The 27991-nt window shown below is 42.0% G+C and overlaps 1 protein-coding gene across 6 annotated transcripts in view; it reads right to left on the reverse strand.

The window, feature by feature from the left end:
* The window catches only part of Fam178b (family with sequence similarity 178 member B), a 112579-nt gene that overhangs the window by 76323 nt on the left and 8265 nt on the right, over positions 1 to 27991 (reverse strand). For 2 of the 6 annotated variants that reach the window (XM_069988461.1, XM_069988459.1), the window contains exons 2-6: positions 16862 to 16931; positions 16275 to 16642; positions 15015 to 15076; positions 12128 to 12235; positions 6280 to 6432 (exon numbers count right to left, since the gene is read on the reverse strand). In XM_069988461.1, coding sequence (XP_069844562.1) covers positions 6280 to 6432; positions 12128 to 12235; positions 15015 to 15076; positions 16275 to 16642; positions 16862 to 16907 — 737 coding nt within the window. In that variant the 5' untranslated portion in view covers positions 16908 to 16931. Of the gene's footprint in view, positions 1 to 6279; positions 6433 to 12127; positions 12236 to 15014; positions 15077 to 16274; positions 16643 to 16861; positions 16942 to 27991 lie in introns of all 6 variants that reach the window. The other 4 variants (XM_069988462.1, XM_069988463.1, XM_069988460.1 and 1 more) reach the window with 3 other exon arrangements.

Below are 27991 nucleotides of genomic sequence, written 5' to 3' on the forward strand. Positions count from 1 at the left end.
AATGACTGCTTTCACCCTCACCACTGGGACGCAAGGAAGGATAGGGAGGAAATCTATGGAACAAGTAGACACTAGGTGGAACTGGCCTGGGTCAGTGTGTAGGGCTTCTGGAACAGAGCACCATCCTTGGAATTTCTGGTCCTAATAATGTCTAAGGGTAAATTCTTCAAGCTTCTACCTCTTTGTCCATTTTGTGGGCAGCCGTCCCAGCAGCAAAGTCTCTAAATGCCTTGCGAATCCCAAGTGACAGCAGAAGGATAAACACCAAGGACAGTTATTTATATAGCATTGGCTTCTGGGTCCTGGCCAAGTTCTCAAATGAAAGTTTCAATAAAATGCCTGAACTGAACAGAACGAATAATGGTTGAAGCTTCTGCCAATGCTATCCAGCCAAAAGCCCAGGAATCCCAGCAATTGCCCAGCTTGTCACTTTCTCTTTATCTGGGGGCACCTCTACAGCCAGCTGAACAGGTAGGCCTTGCCCACATCCCAAACTGGTGGGCTTCTTTCATGTGGCTTCAACTCTGGCATCTTCCTCCTAGAGAGGTACACACAGCATAACAAGAGCTGGATCTGCAGAGCCTCAGTGAGATGCAGGACACAAGCACCATTTAGGCTGATGAAGCTCAGGATCACCCACCTCCTACTTCTTTCTTCCAGCTTAAGTATGTGCAGAGAAATGTTCCAAGGGACGTGTGTAGACCCTGATACCTCAGTGGTCACCTACAAGGTCCTATAAACAAAGTGATGCATTCCTTCTCTTGGAGCCTGCTTCTGCCTGAGCTGCATGAGGGCTCCAGTCCTTACTGACTCACTTCCAATCCTGCTCACTCTGGAGAATCAGATTTCCTTCTGAACTGCTGTCAAGGGAGGAGAAAAAAAGTTTAGCCCCTGGAATTTTCTAGAACCAGCCTCTGTCATTAAGGCATATAACTTTGAGCCTAGAAAAATAACCTGAGGTTATACAGGCAGCCTAGTGATGTACTACAGAGGGTTATCTAGTCCAGCTCCAATTGCATAGCCAGAACCTAAGAGGAACCTTCCTGTGTATGATCCTATGAACCTATGTAAGGCCAAGGGAGAAGGCCCCTTGAACTCCATCTATACTCACTTGGCTGTTGGAGATGGACAGCTTGCTTGATCTGTGCTGACATTTCCCACTTCTTTCAGAGGAAAGAAGGGTAAGAAGTGAATCCCAAGAGGTGATTAAAAAAATACAAACCCAGTATCCACATTCTCTTCCTCTAATGATGATAATGATATATGGTCACTGTGGAAAGTTTGCAAAATGCAAAGGAGTGTAACCAGGGAGATAGAAATGACTTGTAAGTACATAAAGCATTGACTTTTTTTTTTTTTGGTGGTGCTGTCCTTGAGCTCTTCAGCTCAAAGCTAGTGCTCTAAAATTTGAGCCACAGCACTACTTCCAAGCATTTACTTTTTGTATGGCAAGACCCAGTGTCTTCTTCCAAGGCTCTGTTCTTGGCCAAATACAGCAGGAATAGCTAGATTGACCCCACACTTGTGTCTAGACTTGAAGTCTTTGACATAAACAGGAAATAGAAGATGACTCAACGGTAAATGATAACTTCCCAGAGGTGGCCTTTACCCACTGCCCAGCTGGAACCTCCTGACATGTCTCAGTGCTGTTACAGAGTGGCCATTCCTCTAGGAAGCTGTGTACAGATTCCCCAAGCCTCAAGAGTTGACTGGCAACACCATGTCTACTGTGCTCATTAGCATATCTGAGGGAGGAGGGAGTGAATTCCTCCCCCAGGGAAGCTAGGCAGCCACCTGGCCCTGTTTGGCAGAGCTGCTCTGATCCCAGGTCATGGCTCCATGAGCAATTTCATCTATCAAATACTTCCTGCTGGTTAGCCAGTGCATGGCAGAAAACCTGCTGCTGGCACCAACCCTAAGGCTGAGGCAGCACAGGAACATGCCCTTCTTTTCTCCTTAGTGCCCTGATTCCTACCCAGCCCATTCTTTGTTCCTTCCCTTTCTCAGTTTTACTTTTTTCTTCCTTCCTGCTTTTATTTTATTTTCATCAAGTTCTTATTAAATTTCCTTTCAATATAGTAAGGTGAACCTTTGCCACTGTTTATATATTCACACTCGATAATTTTACACTGAAGCTTGGGACATTCTCTAGACCTTCAGACAAGAATTTATGTATTGTTTATCACAGAGAAGATTTGGAAGTAACATGCATGCCCAAAAAAGCCTAGGAAAATGGAAGAAAAATTTTTATGTTCAGGCATCAGGGCAATGCAGTATTGTTTCACTGATAGTTGTCTAATTGCAATGCTTGGATCTTGTTCAGATCCCAGTGGGAAGGACCCACAAAACACATTTATAAGACATTTAACAAATCTGACAATGACTGAAATGAATAACAAACGACTATTTTTAGCTGTAATAATAGTATTGAACTAATCTAAAACTAGAGTGCTCCGTTTTAGAGACAGATTTAACATTTAATAATTATTAAGCAAAATATTTATAGATTAAATTATGTGTGTCTACTTTTAAGTAATCCTGGGAGGATGATATTGCTCAACAGCAGTGAAGAGAAACAAGACTGGCTTTGAGGGGCTGGGAAGGTGGCTCAGTGGTAGAGCGCTTGCCTTGCATGCCTGAGGCCCTGGAATCGATTCCTCAGCACCACATAAGCAAAAAGAAAAAAGCCAGAAGTGGTGCTGTGGCTCATATAGTAGAGCACTAGCCTTGAGCTGAATGGCTGAGGGACAGCGCCCAGGCCCAGAGTTCAGGCCTCACAACCGGACCCTCCCCCCCATCCACCCCCCCCCCCCCCCCACATACACAAGACTGGCTTTGAGTTGATTCCTGCTAAAATTGAGAGATAGATAATAGAGGTAGGTTATAGTGTTCACTTGATTTTTACACATGCTGGCAACTTTCCATAATATAATAAAGGAAACATTAAAATGTTAAGGGTAATGGGTACCAGGTATCAGTGGCTCACACCTGTAATCTTACTTACTCAAGAGGCTGGGATCTGAGAGTCATGGTTCAAAGCTAGGAAAGTCTATGAGATTCTTATCTCCAATTAAACACCAAAAAGCCAGAAGTAGAGCTGTGGCTCAATTGGTAAGAGCCTGCCTTGAGCAAAAAAAGCTCAGGGATAGTACCTAGGCCCTAAGTTCAAGCCCTAGAACCACACATACAAAAAAAAGTAGAGAAGAGGAAAACAAAAACTAATATTATAGTGTGCATATAGTTTGAGTTTGTCCTTCAAGAGCTTGTGTCTCCAGTATGAAAAATGTTGGGAGAGTAATGCAAAGTGTAACTCAATTAATTTAATGAAAATTGTAATAAATTTAATATATAATAAAATAATATAGCAATAAATTTAATTAATGTACTTTTGTGTTAAGAGTAATGTTAAAAGATGGGCCTTGTCGGGCGCTGGTGGCTCACGCCTGTAATCCTAGCTACTCAGGAGGCTGAGATCTGAGGATCGCGGTTCAAAGCCAGCCTGGGCAGGAGAGACTGTGAGACTCCTATCTCCAATAAACCACCAGAAAACCGGAAGTGGCGCTGTAGCTCAAGTGGTAGAGCGCTCGCCTTGAGCTGAAGAGCTGAGGGACAGCGCCCAGGCCCAGAGTTCAAGCCCCACGACCGACAAAAAAAAAAAAAAAAAGATGGGCCTTTGGGAGGGCTGGGAAGGTGGCTCAGTGGTAGAGCGCTTGCCTTGCATGCCTTAGGCCCTGAGTTCCATTCCTCAGCACCACATAAGCAAAAAGAAAAAAGCCGGAGTGCTAGCCTTGAGCTGAAGAGCTGAGGGACAGCGCCCAGGCCCAGAGTTCAGGCCCCACGACCGGACCCCCCCCCCAAAAAAGAGTTCAAACCCCAGTACCAAGAAGCCCCCCCAAAACCAAAAAACCAAAAACCAAAACAACAACAACAACAAAAAGATGGGCCTTTGGGGCTGGGAAGGTGGCTCAGTGGTAGAGTGCTTGCCTTGCATGCATGAAGCCCTGGGTTCGATTCCTTAGCACCATAGAAGCAGAAAAAGCCAGAAATGGTGCTGTGGCTTGAGTGGTAGAGCACTAGCCTTGAGCTGAAGAGCAGGGACAGTGTCCAGGCCCAGAGTTCAAGCCCCATGACTGACCAAAAAAAAAAAAAAGTGGGACTTGCCAGGCATTATAGCCCATGCCTGTAATCCCAAAGCATGGGAGACTTAGAGAAAGGACCAAGAGTTGATGTTAGCCTAAGCTACATGGTGAGACCCTGTCTTAAAAACAAAAGCTGCAATGTAATTCAGTGGTACATTATTTACCTAGCATGTGCAAAGCCCTCGGTTTGACCCCCAGTACCATAAAACAAACAAGAAAAGAGGTGGACACAAATCATTTAGGTGGGCCTAAATCATTAGAGAACTGCTTTTTGGTTTCTTGCCTGCTCTCATCATTGTGGTGGCATCCACCAGGAGGTGATACAGATATGAGGGATCTTTCCACTGTGCTGTTAAGGTTTTCAGCCTCCACTGGCAGCTAAACAAATCTCTTTTCCTTATAAATACTAAGCCTCAGGTTGTATAGTAATGAAAAATACACTAATACACATAGAAAAACCTTGACTAGCTGGAAAACAGAACATGATTCCTGTGTTCATGTCCTAATGTGTCCTAAGTGTCCACAAATGCTGGTCAACCTGCATGTGTCTTATTAGGTGGGCAGTGGTAGTCCTTTTTCAACATCCTCAGCCTCCAGAGCAGGTACCACTCTGTGAACTCCCAGTAGAAACTACTGCACAGAATCCTGCAGGTGTCTCTTTCTCTTATTCTTGGATCTACTGGCTCGCAAGCACAAGCGTTAGAGAGTATTGTGGTAAGGCATTCTCTTAAAAAGTGATCTAATAGGGCTGGGAAGGTGGCTCAGTGGTAGAGCCTTGCATGCCTGAGGCCCTGGGTTCGATTCCTCAGCACCACATAAGCAAAAAGAAAAAAGCCAGAAGTGGCGCTGTGGCTCAAGTGGTAGAGCGCTAGCCTTGAGCTGAAGAGCTGAGGGACAGTGCCCAGGCCCAGAGTTCAGGCTCCACGACTGGACCCCCCCCCAAAAAAAAAAAGAAAAAAAAAGTGATCTAGTAGTGATGATGAGATCATTATCATGAATTTACTCCCCCACAGAGGAGAATCAGGCAAATGTCCTAATGTTACTGAGTGTGCTTTTGGCTGGGGACAAACTTCACACAAACTGAAGATGTGCCATGACTCTAACAAATATAGTGGACCCTCATCCAAGGGGGATACAATCTAAGTCCTCCAATGGACTTCTGAAATGGTGGGCAGTACTGATAATCTAATACAACGTAACTAAGCACTTATTGCAAACTGTGGCTGAAATGTTTGCAGGTACAACAGCAAAATTAGCATGAATATGTCTTCCTCCTTCACAATGACACAGATTTGATTTTTACCTTTGATCTCAGTGACTCAAGCATATACTTTTTCTTTCCTTATTAAGCTAAAGACTTTCACCTTTTCTCTTAAAGGAAACTCTTTATGACTTCTCTTTGGCATGTCTTGGTTCTCAAAATTATTGTACTTGATCTCTGTAGTCATTAGTAAAATAAGGGTTACTTGGACATAAGCACTGTGATAGTGAAAGTTGATCAGACAACTGAGATAGCCACAAAGTGACCAATGGGTGGGCAAGAGATGCAGTGTGTATATGCTAAGGAGATGGCTCCCATCCCAGCCTGGGTGGAGTAAAATGGCACAAGATTTTATTACATTACTCTAAATAGTACACAACTTAAAACTTATGAGTTATTTCTAGATTTTTCTATTTAATACTTCCAGATCAATTGACTATAGGTAATTGAAAACCACAGACAGTAAAACTGTGGATAAGAGGTGCTACTACTACAGATGGAAGCAGCCATCACAGGCTCTCATGGCCCAGAGATTGCACCTAGTGCAGAAAGAAAAATGCTTAGGCCATGGATAATGAGTCTGACTCAGGGTATATGGAGAAACTGGGGCATGGAGAAGGAAAAAGCTACATGAAAATGTAAATGCGCAACCTAATATTTTCTATAAGTAGAATTTAAAAAAGTTTGTACATCTAAATTAGTAATTATATAAGCATACACATATGACTATGTCACTTATATCCTTAAAAGGTGCTATGTTCACATTGGATGGAACACAATTTTGGATTTCTCCATTTGGGGAAGTCCTTTTTCTTGGAATCCAGGAGGAAGGGAACCTGGCCAGGCTATACTGTTACCCTGTCCTCCCCTCTTGCTTACCTGAGGAACAGCTCTTCCAGGTGGCTGTGTGGCTTTAGGTGTAAGGAGTCCAAGATGCAGGGCAGGGGATGACGCCTGGGCAGAAACACAGTCTCACCTGGATGTACTGAGGGGATGACCTTCAGGGACACAGAGAACTTCTCCACCAGTATTCTGGCAAGACAAGGGGCAGAGCAGTAGGGGTTAGAAGCACATCTAGGTTTGGAGCACAGCATGAGGCCTGGGAAGGCCAGGTGGGCCTAGGTGTACCTTGTCTGTCCCCTGTAGACCAGGGGATACAGTGCCATCTGCTGATGGAGGAAGAGCCCAGCAGCAGAGAGGAGAGTCCTTACTCCCCCAAATGCCAGAATCCCTCTCAGGATACCCCTTTCAGGGCCAGGAGATGGCATATTAGCACAGCTCCACCCTGTTGGTTCTGCTCAGGTCAAACTTTCACTGCATGTTTTCAATGCCAGTTGCTAAACAATGAGTCAGCTATGGGTCACTCAGGAAAAGTATTAACAAATCACCACACTAACCTCTGGCTAAAATTGACTTGCTGACACAGAAGTCTTGACAGTGCTAGGAGGGACAGAGGGGAGAAGGGTTGGGTGCAGTGAGGACCAGGGAAGATTTCCTGAATGAGTTGAGGAAGCACTGTAGTAGAAGCACAAGATGGCAGGAGGGGCCCTGTGCCAGCTGAAGAAGTCAGTAGTCCGTAAGCTCCAGAGCACTTGAGGACTATCCAGAGAACCTAATAAATGTAGCTCAAAGCCCACCATGCCCAGGAGTCTGTTTTAGCAGATCCAAACTGGGCACATGGACAGGGAAACAAGGGAATGCTTTCCAATTATATCATGACTCAATGAAATGGGAATAAGGAAAGGAATACAGTTATGATGAATCCTAAGCCAGGTACCAGCTATTCAGGAGGCTAAGATTAATGATTATCATATAAAGCCAGTCCAGGAAGACAAATCCAAGAGACTCTTATCTCCAATTAATCAGCAAAAAGCTGGACTGGAAGTGTAGTTCAAGTGGTATGGCAAGTGCTGGCATACACATATACATGTGCACATGTGTGTGCACATACACCAACATGAATGTTAAGAAGGAGCTAAATCTCCACACAATGGACTAGCATGGACAGTAGGATATGAGTGAAAACAGCAAGATGAAAGTGTGTGTGTGAGTGTGTATGTGTGTGTATGTGTGTGCACGCGCGTGTGTGTACAGTTCTTCCCCCTGCCCTTTTCTATAGGTGATATATTCCAAGACCTTCAGTGAATGCTTGAAATTGAAGGTGAAGGTAGTATTGAACCTTATAATATAATACCTCTTCTACAACTTGGCACTTAACTAATCACATATTGGCTCTTATTTATGCAGTTTGAGGAGTGACTGTAAAACTAGCACATATTACTTTTTCCTTCTTCACAGTTTCACAGATAGAAGATCTGTTCTTCTATAGATCTTGGCAGACACAGTTTACTTTTTTTCTTTCCTTAAATCAAGAATATTTAGCCAGGAACTGATGGCTCACACCTATATTCCTATCTACTCAGGAGGCTGAGATCAGAGGATCATGGTTCAAAGTAGCCTGGCAGAAAAGTCCATGAGACTCATCTCCAGCCAGAATCCAGAGGTGGAGGTATGGCTTGAGTGGTAGAGCTCCAGCCTTGAGTAAAAAAGCAATCAAGAATGCAAGAATCCCTGAGTTCAAGCCCCCATAGGACTCCCCCTCCACACACAAAAAAGGAGCTTCCACCCTTTCATATAAAGGAAACACAGAAGCATATCTGAAATTCATTATCACTATTCTGTACCTTAAGATCATTGCTAAGTAAAATAGGGATTACCTGAACCCAAGAACTGATTATTAAAGCCTATCTGTTAATTCAGACAACTACTTAGTTACTAACAGGTGAGTAGTGTATACTATGCACAAAAGGATATCCCAGGCGAGGTGAAGCAACACTGTAAGATTTCATCATACTACAGTACTCAGAATAGTATATAATTTGAAGTTTGTTTTTAACTTCCCAATAAGTATTTTCAGACAGTACTTGATTATGGGTAGCTGAAACAGAAAGTGAAATCATAGGTGGAGAGGGACTACTTTAACCATTTTCCCCACCCAACATACATACTTAAACACAGTCTCTCTCTATCTCTGTCTCTGTCTCTGTCTCTGTCTCTGTCTCTGTCTCTGCCTCTGTTTCTGTTTCTGTTTCTGTCTCTGTCTCTGCCTCTCTCTCTCTTCTCTCTCTCTCTCTCTCTCTCTCTCTCTCTCTCTCTCTCTCTCTCTCTCTCTCACACACACACACACACACACACATACACACACACGTGATGTACTCAATTAGGTACTAGGATCATTCTATGGAGTAGAAATATCGAGAGAGAAGAATAGACACATTCTGTTTGTTCCATATGACAATCTGCTTGTTTGCTCGATGGTTTGGTTACAATAATGAAAGCAAATACCTCTTCCCTTTCTTTCACTAAAGGATCACCCATCCCGGGTTCCCATTCTGACCCACCATCTGTAATATGAGCAGCTGGCATTGGAGGTGCAATAGCATAGCTGTGGCCCACTGGCTGCCCAACCATAAGAATCCATCTTACTTTCTGACAAATGACACAAAGTAAGATACTACCTGCATCACAGGACTCTCCTGAGAATAAAATGGCTCAACAAATGGAAATAATGATAGAAAAACAGGAAAACTGATTCTGTAGACTTTTCAGAAATAGTCTTAGCAAACCACCATGCAGATGGTAAAATATTTTGTTTTGTTCATGTGTTTGCCATTAGAGCTTTGTATATATTATAGCTCTTTTTGTTACTTTTACAGAAGATAAAAATGTTCAAATTATCCAAAGTCTGGAAGAACTAGGCTCATCTGTAATGGGGGGCGGGGGTCATAGTTCTGTCCCCCAAACCATCATTCAAAGGGACTTTTGTGAGGTTAACTATAATGTATGTGCATTTTTAGGAGTTCTGAGACACTTTCACATGTCTAATTGAGGATTTCCTGTACAGCCTAGAGCTGAGGATAAAGGATGATGTTGTGGTTTAAATATCCATCTCTCCCTGCCCCCTCTGGTCACTGCCTCAGCATACACAGAAGGTCTTGAAACTTAAGAAAGAGAGAATTTAAGATGTCATTTCCTCAAGATACAAGCCAGTTCTTAGGGCATAGACAGACACTTTGCTCAGGATGATCAGAGCCCCTTTTGTCACAGACAGTTGTGACAACCATATGACATCTTGTCTGGCAGAAGGTGCCTAGCCCCCTCCTCAGTCCCATCCCTTCCAGACTCATATTGCTCCCCTGGCCCCCACCATGACCCTATTCAAACATGAAATAGGTTTGTTGGCTTCATACATCAGAGTCTTTTTAAAAAAAAAAAAACAACACAAGGTTAAACAATTCCATCAAAATGATCCCACATCAAAACAACCACCTCAAAGTGGCTGTTGTCAAAGAAGCTTTCTCTAAGCACTACTGGAGAATATCATGTGCCCAGAAAATGAACCAGAGATTTCAAAGCCAGGAACACCTTCCACAGTAAGCCAGTTGAAAAAATAGCACTGATTTCAGAATCCTGGGATTTGTTCAATAGAAAGGTCAAGAGTGTAAGAATTATTCTTGCTATAGAAATTTTACAAAGGTTTTATTCCAAGGCTATGTATTCAGTGAGTGGAGACTCCTGAAGCCAAGTCCACAGGTCTCAGCTCAGAGAAGACCGCTCTCCTTCCATGTACCACCACCAAGACAGTTCTCAACACACTGGAGAAATTCAGTCTCCCATGATCCATCATATCCATCCACACGCCTCCTGAGACATCAGACCAGCTTCTACACTCGGGGGGATTTGGGTGCAACTTCACAGTAAGCCTTCTCTTGGTTCCTGGGCAGTATGTAAGGAGCTTTCATTCCCTCTCTGGGATGGCTGTTCCAATCCAGTTTCCTAGAATCATGGTAAAACTGAGAGAAACTTGAAGGACCCTCAGTTCCTTCAGTAGCTTGCTTTCATTAGTAATTGCAAATATCAGGGAGCTAAGTAGCACATTCCCACTAGCTTTTCTGTAGGTATAACTACTGATTGTGGTCATGACAGTAATGGTCACTTAAGTTGTTCAGGAACTTAAAGAGACTGCTCTTATCTACTCAAATCAGTTGAAGTCACTGTTTAGTAGGACCTGAACTGCTAGCCAATGAGCAGTCTTAACACCAGAAGGCCAAAACTCCACTCCCAGAACACTAATGGTGACATTTTGTGAACATGTATCTTATGAAGAGCTATGACGTCAACTACTCATGTGCAGACCACTGATTATTTCTTTTTGTATGCCTCCAATCATCTTGTTTTTGTTGTTCTGTTTTTTTTGTGTTTTTTTTTTTTTTTGGGTCCGGTCATGGGGCCTGAACTCTAGGTCTGGGTGCTGTCCCTCAGCTCTTCAACTCAAGGCTAGTGCTCTACCACTTGAGCCACAGCGCCACTTCTGGCTTTTTTCTTCCACAGGAAGGTCTGTGCTCCTCACTGGCAATAAACACTCCTAGCCTGTTGACGATCAAGTCCAACCTATTTCTTTTCCATTCTCCTCCATTTTCCTAACAATTAGGTCATGATATTGGAGCCCTCATGAACAGGATTATTGTCATTATACAAAATTCAGAGAGGTCTCTAGCCCTTTTGGCCTCATGAGGGCACAAGGTATTGGCTGTCTTCAACCTGAAAAAGGACCAATGCAGAACCCAATCATGCTGTCATTGTGATCTTGGGCTTCCATTCTCCAGAACTGCAAGAAATAGACCTCTCCCCCCTCTCTCTCTCCTCTCACTCACTCTCTCTCTCTCTCCTATTCTTTTCTTTTCTTGTACTGGGGCCTCATGCTCTCACTTGGCTTTTTTGCTCAAGGCTGGCACTCTAAAGTCTCAGAGTCAGCTTGCCTATTAAGTCCGGCTCTGGGTCCCTACCTGTTTACAAAATTCTGTTAAGTCTCTATTTCCTCTATGCTGTATTGTTTTCCCAGTGTGAGGTAAAAATTTCTGCTCCAGTTGCAACAGTCTTGTTACACTTCTCCTCAGAATGTGACTCTCTCCTCAATTCCTGTAGCCCACATAACACCTTTGCAACACTTTCTCAGAACTGACTCTCCCCCCCAAATTCCTATGGTCCACATAATGTGACCCATGTGACTGCCCCCTAAAATTTTGTTTAAATTCTGCCCACACCTGTCCACATCTGCTGCCTCCATTCCTGCTTGGAGCAGCCTGGCAGGTCTGTCCCCCAATAAAGCCTTGAGCTTATATTGGTTTCCCACCTCTCACTGCTTTTATCTACTATTTAAGCCCCACCTCCACTTCTGAGAAATGGACTACTGCTGTTCATAAGCCATCTAGTTCACAGGACTCTGTTATAGGCAATCTGATTGTGGTCCCCAGCATTTCTGAGACCCTTGGTACAGATGAATCCAGATCTTCCTCTAACCAGTTACTTATTAAATCAGTGTCAATGGAACTTTGACCCCAGATGACAGCCATATTTCCTCCCCCATACATGGGGTAAGATTTTTTTTTAACTCCTATGGCCAAGACCTCCCTTCACAAGACAAGTTTTCAATATGACTATAGTTTTGTGTGGAGCTAGCGCCTCAAGAGATCTGGGTCTACAAACTTGGACAGATAATCTCTATGTCATCAAAATCTAGACAATACCCAGATGCCCAGCAGGTGACTGGGTATTTCTTGAATCAATAAGTAAATATGACTGTAAGAGGAGGAAACAGTTTTAGAACTCCTAAGTGGTACACAAAGAGCTGACTGAACTCTGAACAATAAAAGGCCACACAATTTACCTCTGCTCAGGCATGAGAAGTACTTCACTGTTCTCTGAATCTGAGGAATCAGGATCAGGATGATCGTGCAGAAGCAGCTTCTCCCACTTCTGCTCCAGGGCCTGTTCCCTGTGGAAGACAGGAGCCAGAATCAGGGAGCACCAAGTTGCAGAGATTCCCATGAACAAGGCCGGCCTAGTAAGAAAAAGCTGTGTTCCCCAGTCTCTCTGAACCAGGACTCTTAGGTTTAAACTTCTGGGGGACATTGCACTCTCCAGATGGACTAAACCATCCCATGGTCATCTCTGTCCTTTACCCCACAGACTACTGAGAGGATCTTGTGGGCTCTCCAGTCCTTATTTGGCCACTGAGCAGCAGATATTCACCAAAGCTGTGTTCACAGGCCCTCAGTTCTGAAATATACTATCTTCAGTCCAGGCCTCTTGCACTCAGATCCTATCAGATACCAATTAGATGATTTTTTTTTTTCAATTCAAAGTGAACCAGTCGGTCTAATTCTGCATTCCTCTACTCCACACAGCCTTGCATCTCAATAACTCAGGGTATCAGACAATAAGGAGCTCTACTATCCTCCTCAAAAGGGCCTCCCAGGTATGAGCTCTACCCCAAGCCCTACCTCACCCCCTTGGCCTACCTCATCTCTCATTTGTCCCACTCATTCTCTAAAGGCAAGCTTTTTAAATGTGGGAAGATACATCTCTGACTGCAAAAAATTCTTCCATGATTTGACCTGTTTCTGTGGGACCACTCACTATCCAGCCCTCCTGCCACACCTGGGCTGAATTTCCTGACCCTTTTAACTTACCCTTTAGCACCTACAAGTTCTGTCCCACCTAGAAACAGCTTGACCTGTCCCATCTGCCTTTATTTGGTAGTAAACTTCCATCTCAAAACAAAAAAACCTTCTTATCAAGCCAGGCTCCAGGATAATGACACCTCTGAAGATTCTTTTTTGATCTCTTGCCTAAGTGAGGTAGCACTTCTGGGCCCTTCTGTAGCAACTTTACAACATGGAAAATTCCAGCTAGACTCATTTTGTTAAATTTCTAGGTAGGCTGGGTAGCATCATCAGCATCAGAAACTCCAGTACTCCAGACCAGCACCCAGTATAGTGTGCTACAAATTGAATGTCTGTGCTGCCTCCAAATTTATGTGCCAAAACTCTAACTCCAAATACAGATATTTTGGGAATAAGTAAGTATCATAGTGGGGGGTTCTGATCTTGTAAGACTATTGTCCTGATAGAAAAAGACACAAAAGATCTGCATTCTCTATCATATGAGCTCATAGCAAGAAGGTAGCCAGACCCTTGATCTTGGACTTCAACACCCCCAGAACAGTGAGAAATACACATCTTGGTTAAGCCCCCAGTCTCTGGCTATTGTTTAATTGCAGCCCAAGCTGACGTAGACAGCAAAACCTTCCCAATACTAGGCATACTGATGGTAAGACAGTTGCCCACAAACATTTACTTTCCTACCACATTATCAAGCACTTAGTTTATAGCACAGTGCTAGGCACTGGGGAAATAATGGAGACACAGTCACTTTCCTGACTTATAATCTAATTTCAGATAAAGAAAGTTAAGTAACAAAAGCCTCAGAATATGAAAATCTAGAAGCGTATATAAAGGAAGAGATGAACTGACTCTGAGAGGTCAGAGGGCCAGAAAGAACAAAGGCAGAGTTAAAAAGTAATTGGGGGCTGGGAAGGTGGCTCAGTGGTAGAGCGCTTGCCTTGCATGCATGAGGCCCTGGGTTCGATTCCTCAGCACCACATAAGCAGAAAAAGCCAGAAGTGGCACTGAGGCTTAAAGAGCTGAAGAGCTGAGGGACAGTGCCCAGGCCCAGAGTTCAGGCCCCATGTAATTGTTCTATACATATATCTAACACCCTCCTGTGGGCAAGAATTCAGGACTGGGAGCTCTGGGGGAAAAAAATACAGTATAAGGAGGCACTAATCCTCACAGCCAGAGGAGATAAATTAACTTCTGCAAATGTAACATATAAGCACTGAGCAAACTTGATACTACCAAACAACAAAAGGAGAGGGGACCAAGGGGCATCAGGTCATGTGAGCAATCTGCTCACATGCCATCAAAGAGCAGGCCAACAAACATGACCCCAACACGAGCAGCTGTTCTCAGCTACCTCACAGCATGAGGAGTCTGCAGCAGACAGCAGGAGTCTGGCATTTCTACCCAGAAGGGTCCCTCCATGCAAGCCAACCTTCAAGCATTCATTCAGATTAAGCACAATAGGTGCTGGTCTCTGATACCATCTGCAACTCACTAAAGGATTGCCAGTGCCAACCAATGTGATTTCTGCCTTCAGAAACTGCTGAGGGGGAAGATAATAAGAAGTTAGTTCAGAAACTGATTTCTCCAGAAACAGATTTCTCTGAGATAGGGTTTTACCAAAAGACCAGAGATAAGGCAAGTGTGAACAGACACAGTGCAACTGCAGTCAGATATGCTTCAATGACAGGGAAAGAGAAAGTAGCAGAAGTATAGAAATGTCTAACTGACCAGAGTGACTTCTAGGCTACACAGTCAGACTATGTATCTTAGCATTCAACTGTTTGCTTTTCCTCTTTCCTATCTAACAGAACACCCTCAAAGTGGTATGAAATGGGTAGAATGGAGCCAAATGAGGGAAAGGACCTAGAATGAGTATTGGTAGTGGATTTCCAGCAACTCTCTGCTTAGTAATGTCACCCTTGGATCTGGAAACCATTCCATGTGCTCATTTGTAAGTAGAGCACACAAGATGAGCAATGACTGAATGGAGAATGTTGTTTCACTCAGATAGGAATTTCCTCTGAGTCCTAAAATTGCTTCCAACTTCACAGAAATAAACCCTCATGGTGGACCTTCTTTCACACTCACCTCTTTTCTTGCAGTAAGTAATCTAAGCTGTTGACATAGTGCTCTGAATGCCCAGAAGTGTCCTGGAAACACAGGACGTGGGAATGGGGGAAAAAGAAAGACAAAGATACAGATTTAGATTCAATCTAACTTAAATCCTTAATTTATACTGTTTATTTTTATGGATAGATAAATCATTACATGATTAAAAAAATAAAAGCCAGGTGCCAGTGGCTCACGCCTGTAATCCTAGCTACTGAGGAGACAGATCTGAAGATCACAGTTCAAAGCCAGACCAGGCAGGAACATCCATGAGACTCTTAGCTCCAATTAGCCACCAAAAACTGGAAGTGGAGCTCTGGCTCAAAGTGGTAGAGTGCTAGCCTTAAGCACAAAAACTCAACAATAGTGCCCAGGCCCTAAGTCCAAGCACTATGACTGACAAACAAAACAAAATGCATGACGGTATTCCTTCACCTTCACCCCAGCTTCCAAATTCCCTTCCCATAGGTGACCTCCTTGTGTTTTTACAAGGAATATTTTGTACATGGATCCCTCTAATTTAAGCAGTATATTCTATCCTGCACTCTGGTCTTTTCAATAAAAAATATATCTTGAGGATCATTCTGTATCAATATGAAGTGGAAGGGGAGGGAGGAAGGGAGGGAGAGAGAGGAGAAGGGATGGAGGGAAGGAAAGAGAGGAGAGAGAGGGAAGAGAGAGAAAAGAGAGGTTGAATAACATTTTCTGGAGATTTTTCTGTATGACAGGAATATAGTTTATTTCCCTAGTTGTGATCATCATGAGCTACTGCAAACAATTAAAGCCTTATGCTTTATGTATTCCCTTACGTCTTATATATAAGTCGTCTCCATTTAGGAACCCCAATTACTGGACCAGAGTCAGCCTGAGTCTCATCAGGCCCAGAACTTGACCCTCCCTTTGCTCTAGGGTCATAATCCCAACTTCAGCTATGAAAGCCTTGAGAAGCACCATTGAATTTGGTTACCACCACTGGCTACCCAGTTAGCAGGAGTCAGGAATAGAAACAAGGAGAGAGATTCAGCCAGGCTTTGGGTCCAGGTTTCTAGCCTCTAGGGTGTAAGAGCTGGAGAGGGGTATGGCATACAGCTGAGCAGGATGGTCAGCTAGCTAAAGAAAGGATAGATGGGGCATAGCTGAGGATCTGGGAGGCCCAAAAGGGGCATCCTTGGAATAACTGAGAAGGGGTGACTGAAGAAGGGTAGCCAAGAAGAGAGGCTGATATAACTGTTGGCTTACCAAAGCATGGCTGTGCTTTTCTAGGGTTCCAGCCTGTTGGCTAGGGCTTGCCATGTTCCAGAACAGGTCCTCCAGTGAGGTCATACCCTGCTTTGAGTCCAAGTCCAAGGGCTTCTGCTCCAACTCCTTGGGCGGTCTCCTCTGGCCCTGAGGGCCTGCTGCACCCACCCACCGTGTCTGTAGTGCCTTTGGGTTTAGGAACTCTACAGGTGGTGGGCTCCAGTCAGTAGGGAATATGTCCCCAGCCATCTGCATCTTGGGCTTCTTTGGTGATTTGGGAGTTGGAACCGAGGTGGGACTACAGAGTTGCTGGGCAGGGCAGAGGAGCCCCTGGTCTGGGGGATGGTCCAATAAGGTGCTCTTCAGGTCTGGAAAGAAGATGCACAAAGGGGTTGCTGCCTAGGCCCCTGTGGATGTGACAGAGCAAATGTGGTGTCACTGTGCACCCACCACCATCCCAAGCCACACTGGATGAGCAGAGGGGCAACTGGGGATTGCCAAAGGAAATCTCCCAACCAGGGGATTTTCTAGTCCCTCTTGACCCTGCCCTCATTAGTGATTGACCTGTACAGGTGAAGAACACTTACCTTGTCTCTGTGGAAGAGGTAGTGGAGTCTTCTGGGGTGTGGACATCTGCAAACCATAGGATGCTCTGTCCTGGAAAGAACTGACAGGTCAGGACTGGTGAACCTCTAGAAGAAAGCTAAAGGCTTTGTATCCCTTTGTTCCTCAGAAAAAGAGTGAGTGGGCTGCTGGTACCCAGGGGAAATTGCTTTTCCAGGTCCATTATAAAAAGTGAATATCATGCCCCCACAAAGGTCAAGTGGCTGAGGTAGATGCATTACCCGACTCCCATTTTAAGACATGATGGAAAAATGGAATGACACTGACTTTTCTTGTTGTTGTTATTATTATTGGTCATGGGGTTTAAATTCAGGGCCTGGGCACTGTCCCTGAGCTCTTTTGGCTCAAGGCTAACATTCTACCATTTTGAATCACAATGCCACTTCTGGTTTTCTAGTGGTTTATTGGAGATAATAGTTCCAAAGACTTTCCTACCCTGGCTGACTTTGAACTGCAATCCTTAGATCTGTCTCCTGAATAGCTAGGATTACAGGTTTTAGCCATTGATGCCTGGTGACACTGTCATTTTTTAAAAACCTCTATAGAACTAAAACCAGCACAGCTCAATAGCACAGCTCTGCTTTAAGATGGTGTCACTTGACAGTACTTGGCTATCATGACCAACTGCATCCATTGGTACTGCATGCTAGTGCTAAAAGTGGTGATATAAACTTTATTCTCATGGTTTTATTTACTTATTTAACTTATTTTTGTGGTGCTCAGTATGGAACCCAGGGCCTCATGATCATTTGCTTTAGCACTCAGCAATATGCCAGCCCTTGATTGTATGCTTTGACCTATCGTGTGGCTTCTTTACATACTCATTCAGGGTTTGCCTTGGTTTCACTCACCCTAGACTTTTCTCAGGGCTGGGTTAAGCATTCTGCAAAGTAGGTCTCAAATGTATTTAAAGGCAAATACACCAGTCATTGTTACCTGGGGCTAGGGAATACAGATAGAACAAAAGGTAAAGACACCAAAAAGCTAGAAAAGGAAGAGGCTAGGGAAGGGACACAGGGGGTAATAAAGGATATTACCCCATATAATATCTTTCCACATGAACTAGACAATCTAGAAGACCACAATGCCAAGGGCTAGGAACATGTTAAGGAAAGACTGAGAAGAACTTAAGCTTTCACCTTTGGCTGATGGTGCTACATAATCAGGAAAATAGTGATAATCAAAAAAAGGCTAAGGAAGAATTGCATAAGATCTGGTTATATGTTGAAGGAATGTTTCAACACAAACCCAATCTGCAAGAACTAGAAGACCTACCTATTTTCCTATTTTCTTTTCCCCCTTCCTTCCTTCCTTCCTTCTTCCTTCCTTCCTTCCTTCCTTCCTTCCTTCCTTCCTTCCTTCCTTTCCTTCCTTTCTTCCCCCCTTCCTTCCTTCCTTGTTCCCTTGCTCTCCCCCTTTTCCCCAACCAATTTGTCTCTTCTTCTCCCCCTTCATACCCTCTTCTCCTCCTTTATCTCCTTTATTCCTTTCTTTTTCCTGGTACTAAGAATTGAACCAAAAGCCTCACACGTGTTAGGTAAGTGGTATTCCACTTGAGACACATTCCAAACCTTTTTTTCTATATTTGCTTTTGAAATAGGGGCTTGCTAACTTTGCATGGGCTGGTCTTGAATTCACATTTGCCTCTCAAAGTTTCATTTTGACTCTAGATGTTTAAAGAAATTCTATCAAATCACCAGTTGACTACAAAGCTAAGAGAACAGAGGCAAGTGACTACAATCAATAGACTCTATATAAAAATAGTTTAAAAAGTCATTTAAAGTGACAGATATGGAAAAAATCACTCAAATTAAACCAAAGGGATATTCAAGAGCAAGCAGATAATGCTAAAAAATTTAACCTTCGCATAATTGGAGTGGACGAAGGTGAGGAATTCCAGAGCAAGGGAATGCAACACCTATTTAACAATATAATCAATGAAAATTTTCCCCACCTCAAAAACGACCATCTTAACTACATCACAAAAGCTTATCGAACACCCAACAAGCAAGACCCCAGGAGAAACACTTCTAGACACATTATAGTAAAAATGATAGATCTGAATAATAAGGAAACAATCCTGCATGCAGCAAAAATGAAGAAGGAGCTATACTACAACGGGAAAAAAATAAGAATCACTGCAGATCTCTCCACACAAACAATGAATGCAAGAAAAGCCTGGGAAAGCACCATACGAGCCCTGAGAGCCAATAACTGCCAACCCAGACTGATATACCCGGCAAAGCTAGCATTCACATTCGATGGAGAACTGAAAACTTTTAATAGCAAAGAAAAACTAAATGAATACATAAACATTAAGCCAGCATTACAAAGAATTCTAAGAGGGGGGACACAACCTGAAGAAAGCAACCAGGAACTGGGGCCTGCCCCAAACAGGCGTTACTCAAAGTCTAACTGAGCAAGCACAGGAGGAAAGGAAAGAAGAAAAACTTAGGAAAACGGAATGGCAGGGACAACAATGCATCTCTCTATACTTTCTCTTAATATAAATGGGCTGAATTCGCCAATTAAAAGAAAACGAACTGAGGACTGGATCAGAAAACAAGACCCATCCATCTGTTGCTTTCAGGAGACCCACCTCTCAGCCAAACATACAAACAAACTCAGAGTGAAGGGGTGGAAAAGGATCTACCAATCAAATGCCCCCAGTAAGAAAGCAGGTGTAGCTATCCTGATATCTGACAAAATAAACTTTTCATGGGGCTGGGAAGGTGGCTCAGTGGTAGAGCGCTTGCCTTGCATGCTCAAGGCCCTGGGTTCGATTCCTCAGCACCACATAAGCAAAAAGAAAAAAGCCGGAAGTGGCGCTGTGGCTCAAGTGGTAGAGCACTAGCCTTGAGCTGAAGAGCTGAGGGACAGCGCCCAGGCCCAGAGTTCAGGTCCCACGACTGGACCCAAAAAAAAAAAAAAAAAAAACTTTTCATTAAAATCAGTACAGAAAGACAAGGATGGACACTACATATTAATAAAGGGAACAACCCAAGAGGAGGATATAACCATCATCAACTTATATGCCCCAAATATTGGTGCACCCAGATATGTCAAACAAATGCTCTCAAACTTACAGAATAAAATAGATCCCAATACGATAATACTAGGAGACTTTAACACACCACTCTCACCAAAGGACAGGTCTACCAACTAGAGGATTGGCAAAGAAGCTACCGAATTAAGAGAGGCCATACTTCAAGCGGAATTAACTGACATCTACCGAGTATTTCGCCCTAAAACAACACAGTACACATTCTTCTCAGCAGCTCACGGAACTTTCTCCAAAATAGACCATATCATAGTTCATGCAAGGAACTTAAGCAAATACAAAGGGATTGACATAATCCCCTGTATCCTATCTGATCACAGTGGAATCAAGCTAGCTCTCAATAACAAAGCATACCGCAGAAATTTCTCTAATACATGGAAATTGAACAGCACACTCCTTAACAATGCCTGGATAACAGAAGAGATCAGAGAAGAAATAAAGCATTTCCTACAACTCAATGAAAATGAAAACACCTCACAAAGAAACTTGTGGGACACAGCAAAAGCAGTCCTGAGGGGCAAATTTATTGCCCTCAGTGCCCACATCAAGAGAATGGAGACAGACCAAGTAAATAATCTCATGTTGCAATTAAAACAGCTAGAAAAACAAGAAAAAATGGGACCTAAAGCTACTAGACGAAGCCAGATAACCAAATTAAAAGCAGAGATTAACCAATTAGAAAATCAGAAAACCATAACCAAAATAAACCAAACAAAAAGCTGGTTCTTTGAAAAAATAAACAAAATTGATGGCCCATTGGCTAGATTAATTAAAAAAAGAAGAGAGGAAACCCATATTAATAGGATTAGGGATGCCACGGGAAACATCACAACACGTACCCAAGATATCCAAACAATTCTAACAGACTACTTTCAAAAGCTATACTCTCTAAAGGAAGAAAATTGGGCAGAAATGGATGCATTTTTAGAGAAATACAAGTTGCCCAAACTGAGCAAAGAAGAAGTTAACCAATTAAATAAGCCAATATCCTATAATGAGATACAGGAAGCTATCAAAAGTCTTCCAACAAAAAAAAGCCCAGGACCAGATGGATTCACAGCAGAATTCTATAAGACCTTTAAACAAGAACTAATACCCATACTCCTCAAGCTCTTCAGAGAAACAGAGAAGGAGGGAGCTATCCCAAACTCATTCTACGAAGCCAATATCACACTCATCCCCAAACCAGGCAGAGACCCAACCAAAAAGGAGAATTACAGGCCAATCTCCTTGATGAACACAGATGCAAAGATCCTTAACAAGATTCTAGCTAACAGAATCCAGAAACACATAAAAAAAATAATTCACTATGACCAGGTAGGCTTCATCCCAGAGACACAGGGATGGTTTAACATACGTAAGTCAATAAATGTAATCCAACATATCAACAGAGCCAAGGTCAAGAATCACATGATTATCGCCACAGATGCAGAAAAGGCCTTTTACAAAATTCAACATTCATTCATGCTAAAAGCTCTGGAGAAAATAGGAATAGAAGGAACATTTCTAAAAACAATAAAAGCCATTTATGACAGACCAATAGCCAATATTATACTTAATGGGGAAAAGCTACAACCAATTCTCCTAAAATCAGGAACAAGGCAAGGATGCCCACTGTCTCCACTCCTCTTCAATATAGTCCTAGAACCCTTAGCCAGGGCAATAAGGCAAGAAAAAGACATTAAAGGGATCCGCATAGGGAAAGAAGAAGTTAAACTATCCCTTTTTGCAGACGACATGATACTATACCTCCACGATCCCAAAAACTCCATCCCCAAACTCTTAGAAATCATAAATCACTTCGGCAAAATAGCAGGATACAAAATAAACCCACAAAAATCAGTTGCCTTCCTATACACTGATAATGTACAGGAAGAGAGGGAAATAAAGGGAGCAACCACATTCACAATAACCTCCCGAAAAATAAAATATTTAGGAATTAACCTAACCAAAGATGTAAAAGAACTATTTAATGAGAACTATAAAAAGTTAAAGAAAGAAATTGCAGAAGACACTAGGAAGTGGAAAGACCTCCCATGCTCCTGGATAGGCCGACTTAATATAGTAAAGATGGTAATACTTCCAAAACTAATATACAAATTCAACGCAATTCCTATTAAAATCCCAATGACGTACATCACTGAAATACAGAAAACAGTCCAAAAATTCATATGGAACAACAAAAGACCTAGAATAGCCAAAACAATTCTAGGGGATAAAGACAATATGGGAGGGCTATCCATGCCGAACTTCAAACTCTACTACAGAGCTATAATAACAAAGACAGCATGGTACTGGCACAAAAACAGACCCGAAGACCAATGGAACAGAATAGAAGATCCAGAAATAAATCCACAGGCCTACAGCCAGCTGATATTCGACAAAGGAGCCAAAGACATACAATGGAAGAAACACAGCCTCTTCAACCGCTGGTGCTGGGAAAACTGGGCAGCCACATGCAGAAAACTAAAAGTGGACCCCAGCCTATCACCATGCACCAACATCAACTCAAAATGGATTAAAGACCTTAACATTAAACCTGAATCTCTGAAACTACTGCAGGACAGAGTAGGAGAGACACTTGAACTAATAGGCACAGGAAGGAACTTCCTGAACAGAGTCCCAGGGTCACAACAAATTGGAGAGAGACTCGACAAATGGGACTACCTTAAAATAAAAAGCTTCTGCACAGATAAAGCTATCGCAACCAAGCTAGAAAGACAACCAACTAATTGGGAAAAAATATTTACCAGCAATATATCAGACAAGGGGTTAACATCCTGTATATACAGGGAACTCAAGAAACTAATCCCTCCCAAACCCAACAAACCAATTACTAAATGGGCAAGGGAACTAAAGAGGGACTTCTCAAATGAAGAAATAAAAATGGCAAAGAAACACATGAGGAAATGTTCATCATCCCTGGTGGTGAAGGAAATGCAAATAAAGACAACCCTGAGATACCACCTTACCCCAGTCAGAATGTCCCACATCCACAAATCAGCCAACGACAAATGCTGGAGGGGATGTGGAGAAAGAGGAACCCTATTACACTGCTGGTGGGAATGTACACTTATACAACCACTTTGGAAAGCAGTCTGGAGGGTCCTTAGAAAGCTAAAGATTGACCTCCCTTACGACCCAGTCATACCACTTCTAGGCATCTACCCTGAACAACAGGAACCAATATACAAGGACACGTGCACCTCCATGTTTATTGCAGCACTGTTCGCAATAGCTAGGATATGGAAACAACCTAGATGCCCCACCACAGATGAATGGATCCAAAAATTGTGGTATCTATACACAATGGAATATTATGCAGCCATTAGAAATGACAAAATAATGGCATTTGCAGGGAAATGGATGGAGCTAGAAGGAATCATGTTGAGCGAGGTAAGCCAAGAACGAAGAGACAAACAGTACATGGTCTCCCTGATAAGTGGATGATAAATCCAAAATGTTAGGTGATATGACAAAACTAACAGGACTTAAGAAACAAAGAACTCCCACTCATCTGGTTGAACCACTACCAAATATCCCCATGCTGCTGATCACATATATGGTATATAACATGTGAGCACCGTTATATATTACAGACTGTGATAGACAATTTGCTCCAGGAAAGTTAGAATGAACTTGTGACTTTAAATGAGCATCATTATTCCACAATACTGTGAATTTCCGGAAATTAAGTAATCACTTAATCACAATCAAAAAAAAAAAAAAAAGAACCTTGGGGAAGGGAGGGAGGGAGGGGATGGTAGGGGGAAAACAATGGAGGGGGTAACAATGTTCAAGAGGAAGTGTACTCATTACCTCACTCATGTAAGTGTAACCCTCTGTATAGCATCTTTACAATAAAAAAATTAAAAAAAAAGTTATTTAAACAACTATAACCTACAGTAAGTAGCAATTATAAATCCTAAGGAGAAAGAAGAATATGATTTCCAGAGTTATTGCATTATAATATTCAAAATATCCAATTTTAAACATGACATTGAACACTTGCAAATAAAAGTGAGAGGGTAAATAATTGGAGAGGAGATAAATTGACAAATCATGACTACATCTATTGAACAAAACCCTAAATCAATTGTCTTAAATATCTTCGAAGAATTAAAGGAATCTATAACAAAGAATAGAAACTAGAAGCATACTGCATCACCAAGTAGAAGATATTAATAAAGAATACAACTAAGATGAAAAACTCAGTAGAAAGTCTCAGTACCAGATCTGAGCAGGCAGGTGAAAGAATCTGTTAATTTTTAGGTAGACCAGCTTAGATGATCCTGTCTGATGAATAAGATTAAAAAGAAAAAAAGAATAATGGAAGAACAGAGCCACAGCATCCAGTACACAATCAAGTTTTTGTTTTATTTTTTTCCCTGCCAGCACTGGGGCACCTAGGCATTATCCCTGAGCTTTACTTGCTCAAGGCTGGTGCTCTAACACTTGAGTCACAGCTCCATTTCTGGCTTTTTGCTGCTTAACTGATGATGAATCTCATGAACTTTCCTGTCTCAGCTGGCTTTGAACAGCCATCCTCAGATCTCAGCCTCCTGAGTAGCTAGCATTATAGGTGTGAGCCATCAGCACCTGGCAATCATATTAACATATACATAATTACAGTCCCAGAAGGAAAGAGAGATAAGGAAGCCAAATGAAATAAAGTCAGAGACTTTTTGGTATTTGATGGAAATATTAACTTATAGTTTGAGGAAGCTCAATGAACAATAAGCGGTATAAACTCTAGGAGTCCACAACTAAATGTATCATAATAAAACTGTGAATAGATAAAGATAAGAGAATCTTTTTAATACATTTTTATTGTAAAAATACTGTACAGAGGGGTTACAGTTACATGAGCAAGGTAATGAATACATTTCCTACCAAGCATTGTTGCCTCCTCCTTTGTTTTTCCCTTACCTACCATCCCTTCCCTCCCACCTCCACAACTACACTCCCTCCTACCCCCCACCCCTCTCAAGACAAAGATTCTTAAAAGCAGGAAGCACAAAATGATTATCACATACAAGGAATACTTAAAAAGATTAATAGTTGCCAGGCATGCACCTGTGGCTCACACCTGTAATCCTAGCTACTCAGGAGGCTGGAAAGTCTATGAGACTCATCTCCAATTAACCACCAGAAAGAAGCAGAGCTGTGGCTCAAGTGGTAGAACACTAGCTTTGAGCAAAAAAGCTCAGGGACAGCATCTAGGCCCTAAGTTCAAACCCCAGGATGGCTCAAAAAATAAAAGTCAAATTCTCATTAGATAGGAAGGAGGGCACAAGGAAATGAGGTGAAATACTCAGAGTGTTAATCACCTAAGTATATAATACTCAACAAAAGCATCCTATAATAAAGGCAGATAAATTAAAGACATTCCTAGGTAAACAAAAACTAAAGAAGTTTGCTGCTAGGAAATATGTGTTATATTAAATATACTAACATAAACCCTCAGGATGATATGAAAGGATAATAGAGAATAACTTGAATTCATATGAAAAAATAGAGCAAATAAAGATAACTACATAGATAAATATAAGAAGCATACATATATTTTTGGTATTTTTTTCTCTTATTTTATTTAAAAGATAATTGCAAGCAAAGGAAGGAGTGACAATGTCCAAGAAGACTTGCACTCATTACCTGACTTAGGAAATGGTAACCCCTCTGTACAACACCTTAATAATAACAATAAAATTATAATAATAAAAAAGATTATTGCATAACGCAAGCTCAAACCTGTTTTGATGGATGCACAATAAAGTTACAATTTATATGACAACAATAGCACAAAGGAAGCAATGGGAACAGAGATACACAGAAATGAAGTTTTGTATTTTGCTGAAATTTAGTTGTTTTGTGTGTGTGTGTATGTGTGTATGTGTGTAACTAGAGTATTTTTGCCCAAGCTAAAAATTAGTGAAACCTCAACTCACCTAATAAAAATGTTGAATGTGGTGGCATATACCTGTGGGAAGTGCAGATAGGAAGATTGTGATCCAGGCCAACCTGGGTAAAAGGCTGGACACTATTTAAAAAGTAATGAAAACCAAAAGGGCTAGAGGCATGACTTTCTCCTAGTGGCAGAGTACCTGCCTAGAAAGTATAAGGCCCAGGGTTCCAACCCAGTACCACAAAACACACACACACACACACACACACACACACACACACACACACACACACACACACACACACACACGAGAAGAAAATGAGGTGCTCAAAACAGTACACACCAAATAATCAGTTAAACATAAAAAAAGCACTTATGGAACAACAGAAAAGATACAAACATTTTTTTCAAAAGCAAAATGGCAGAAGTCTTTCACTATCAGAAATTAGTTTAAATGCAAATGGACTAAATTCTCCACAATCAAAAGATAGGCTGGCAAACATAATTTAAAGCTATGATCCAATTATAATATGCCAATGAGACTCACTTTGAATCCAAAGGTAAAAATAGATTGAAAATGAAAGGATGGAAACAGATATTACTTTCAAATAGTAACCAAAAGATAGTTTTGGTAGTTATATAGTATCAGACAAAACACTCTTTAAGTGTTTAACTACTGTAAAAAACAAAGAAAGATATATATTGATATAAGGATCAGTCATCAAGAAACTATAACAGAGATGTTGTTCAAAGGATAGAAAATTTCAGTTAGAGTATGGTCAAGAGATTATATAACATGCTGACTATGGTTAGGATGTATGGTATTTTTTATTTGTTTATTATTTTTGCTGGACTTAGGGATGAATCTGGGTGCTGTCCCTGAGCTTTTGTGCTTAAGGCTAGCACTTGAGCTGCAGCTTCACTTCTGGTCTTTTGGTAGTTAACTGGAGATAAGAGTCTCACAGAATATCCTGGCTGGGCTGGCTTTGAAACATGCTTCTCATAGCTCAGCCTCCTGAGTTGCTAGTATTACAAGTGTGAGCCACTGGTGCCCTGCTGTATTCTTGAAAATTGCTATGAATAGATATTAAGTGAGAATTCTTAATATGTTCACTGGCTTGATTTAGTCATTCCACAGTGTAAATATATTTAAAAATATATTTTAAAATGACATTGTATATGATAAATTTACACAATTCTTAGTTTAAAGAAGTTATATCAATTAGCTGTCTATTTCTAAAGAACAAAGTTCTAAAGTACACATGAAACAAGCTGACAAACCTTAAGAGAGAAATAGGTAACTATAAAATATATTGCTTTCAATAATGAAATGAAAGCATTTATCTATGTGGGAGGCTCTGGGTTCCATCCCTAGCATAACAAAAGAAGGAAAAAAGGAAAAACAAAACAAAACTAGCAGAAGCTCAAAAGGAGATAGGGAACTGGGTTTAGTAGTACACACCTGTAATCCCAGTACTTGGGAGACTGAGGTAGGAAGATAGCAAGTTTGAGGCCAGCCTGGCCTACATAATGAGAATTTGGCTCTACATTAACGAATCATTTAAAAGAAAATATCTAGGGGCTGGGAAGGTGGCTCAGTGGTAGAGCGCTTGCCTTGTAAGCATGAGGCCCTGGGTTCGATTCCTCAGCACCACATAAACAGAAAAAGCCGGAAGTGGCGCTGTGGTTCCAGTGGTAGAGTGCTAGCCTTGAGCTGAAGAGCTCAGGGACAGTGCCCAGACCCAGAGTTCAGGCCTCATGACCGGCAAAAAAAAAAAAAAGAAAAAAAGAAAATATCTAGCCGGGCACTGGTGGCTCACACCTGTAATCCTAGCTACTCAGGAGGCTGAGATCTGAGAATCACAATTCAAAGCCAGCCGAGATACAAAAGTCCGTGAGACTCTTAACTACAACAAACCATGGAAGTAGCGCTGTGGCTCAAGTGGTAGAGCACTCACCTTGAGCTGAAGAGCACAGGGACAGCGCCCAAGCCCAGAATTCAAGCCCCAGGACCGACAAAAGAAAAAAAAAAAAAAGACAATCTTGCAACAGAAGATTACACATTCTCCTCAAATACACATGGAATATTCTTTAGGAGCAATCATGTTAGGTCACAAAGCAAATCTC

This window comes from Dipodomys merriami, unplaced genomic scaffold (genome assembly GCF_024711535.1).
Source record: "Dipodomys merriami isolate MVZ:Mamm:240054 unplaced genomic scaffold, mDipMer1.0.p SCAF_36, whole genome shotgun sequence".
Classification (NCBI taxonomy): domain Eukaryota; kingdom Metazoa; phylum Chordata; class Mammalia; order Rodentia; family Heteromyidae; genus Dipodomys; species Dipodomys merriami.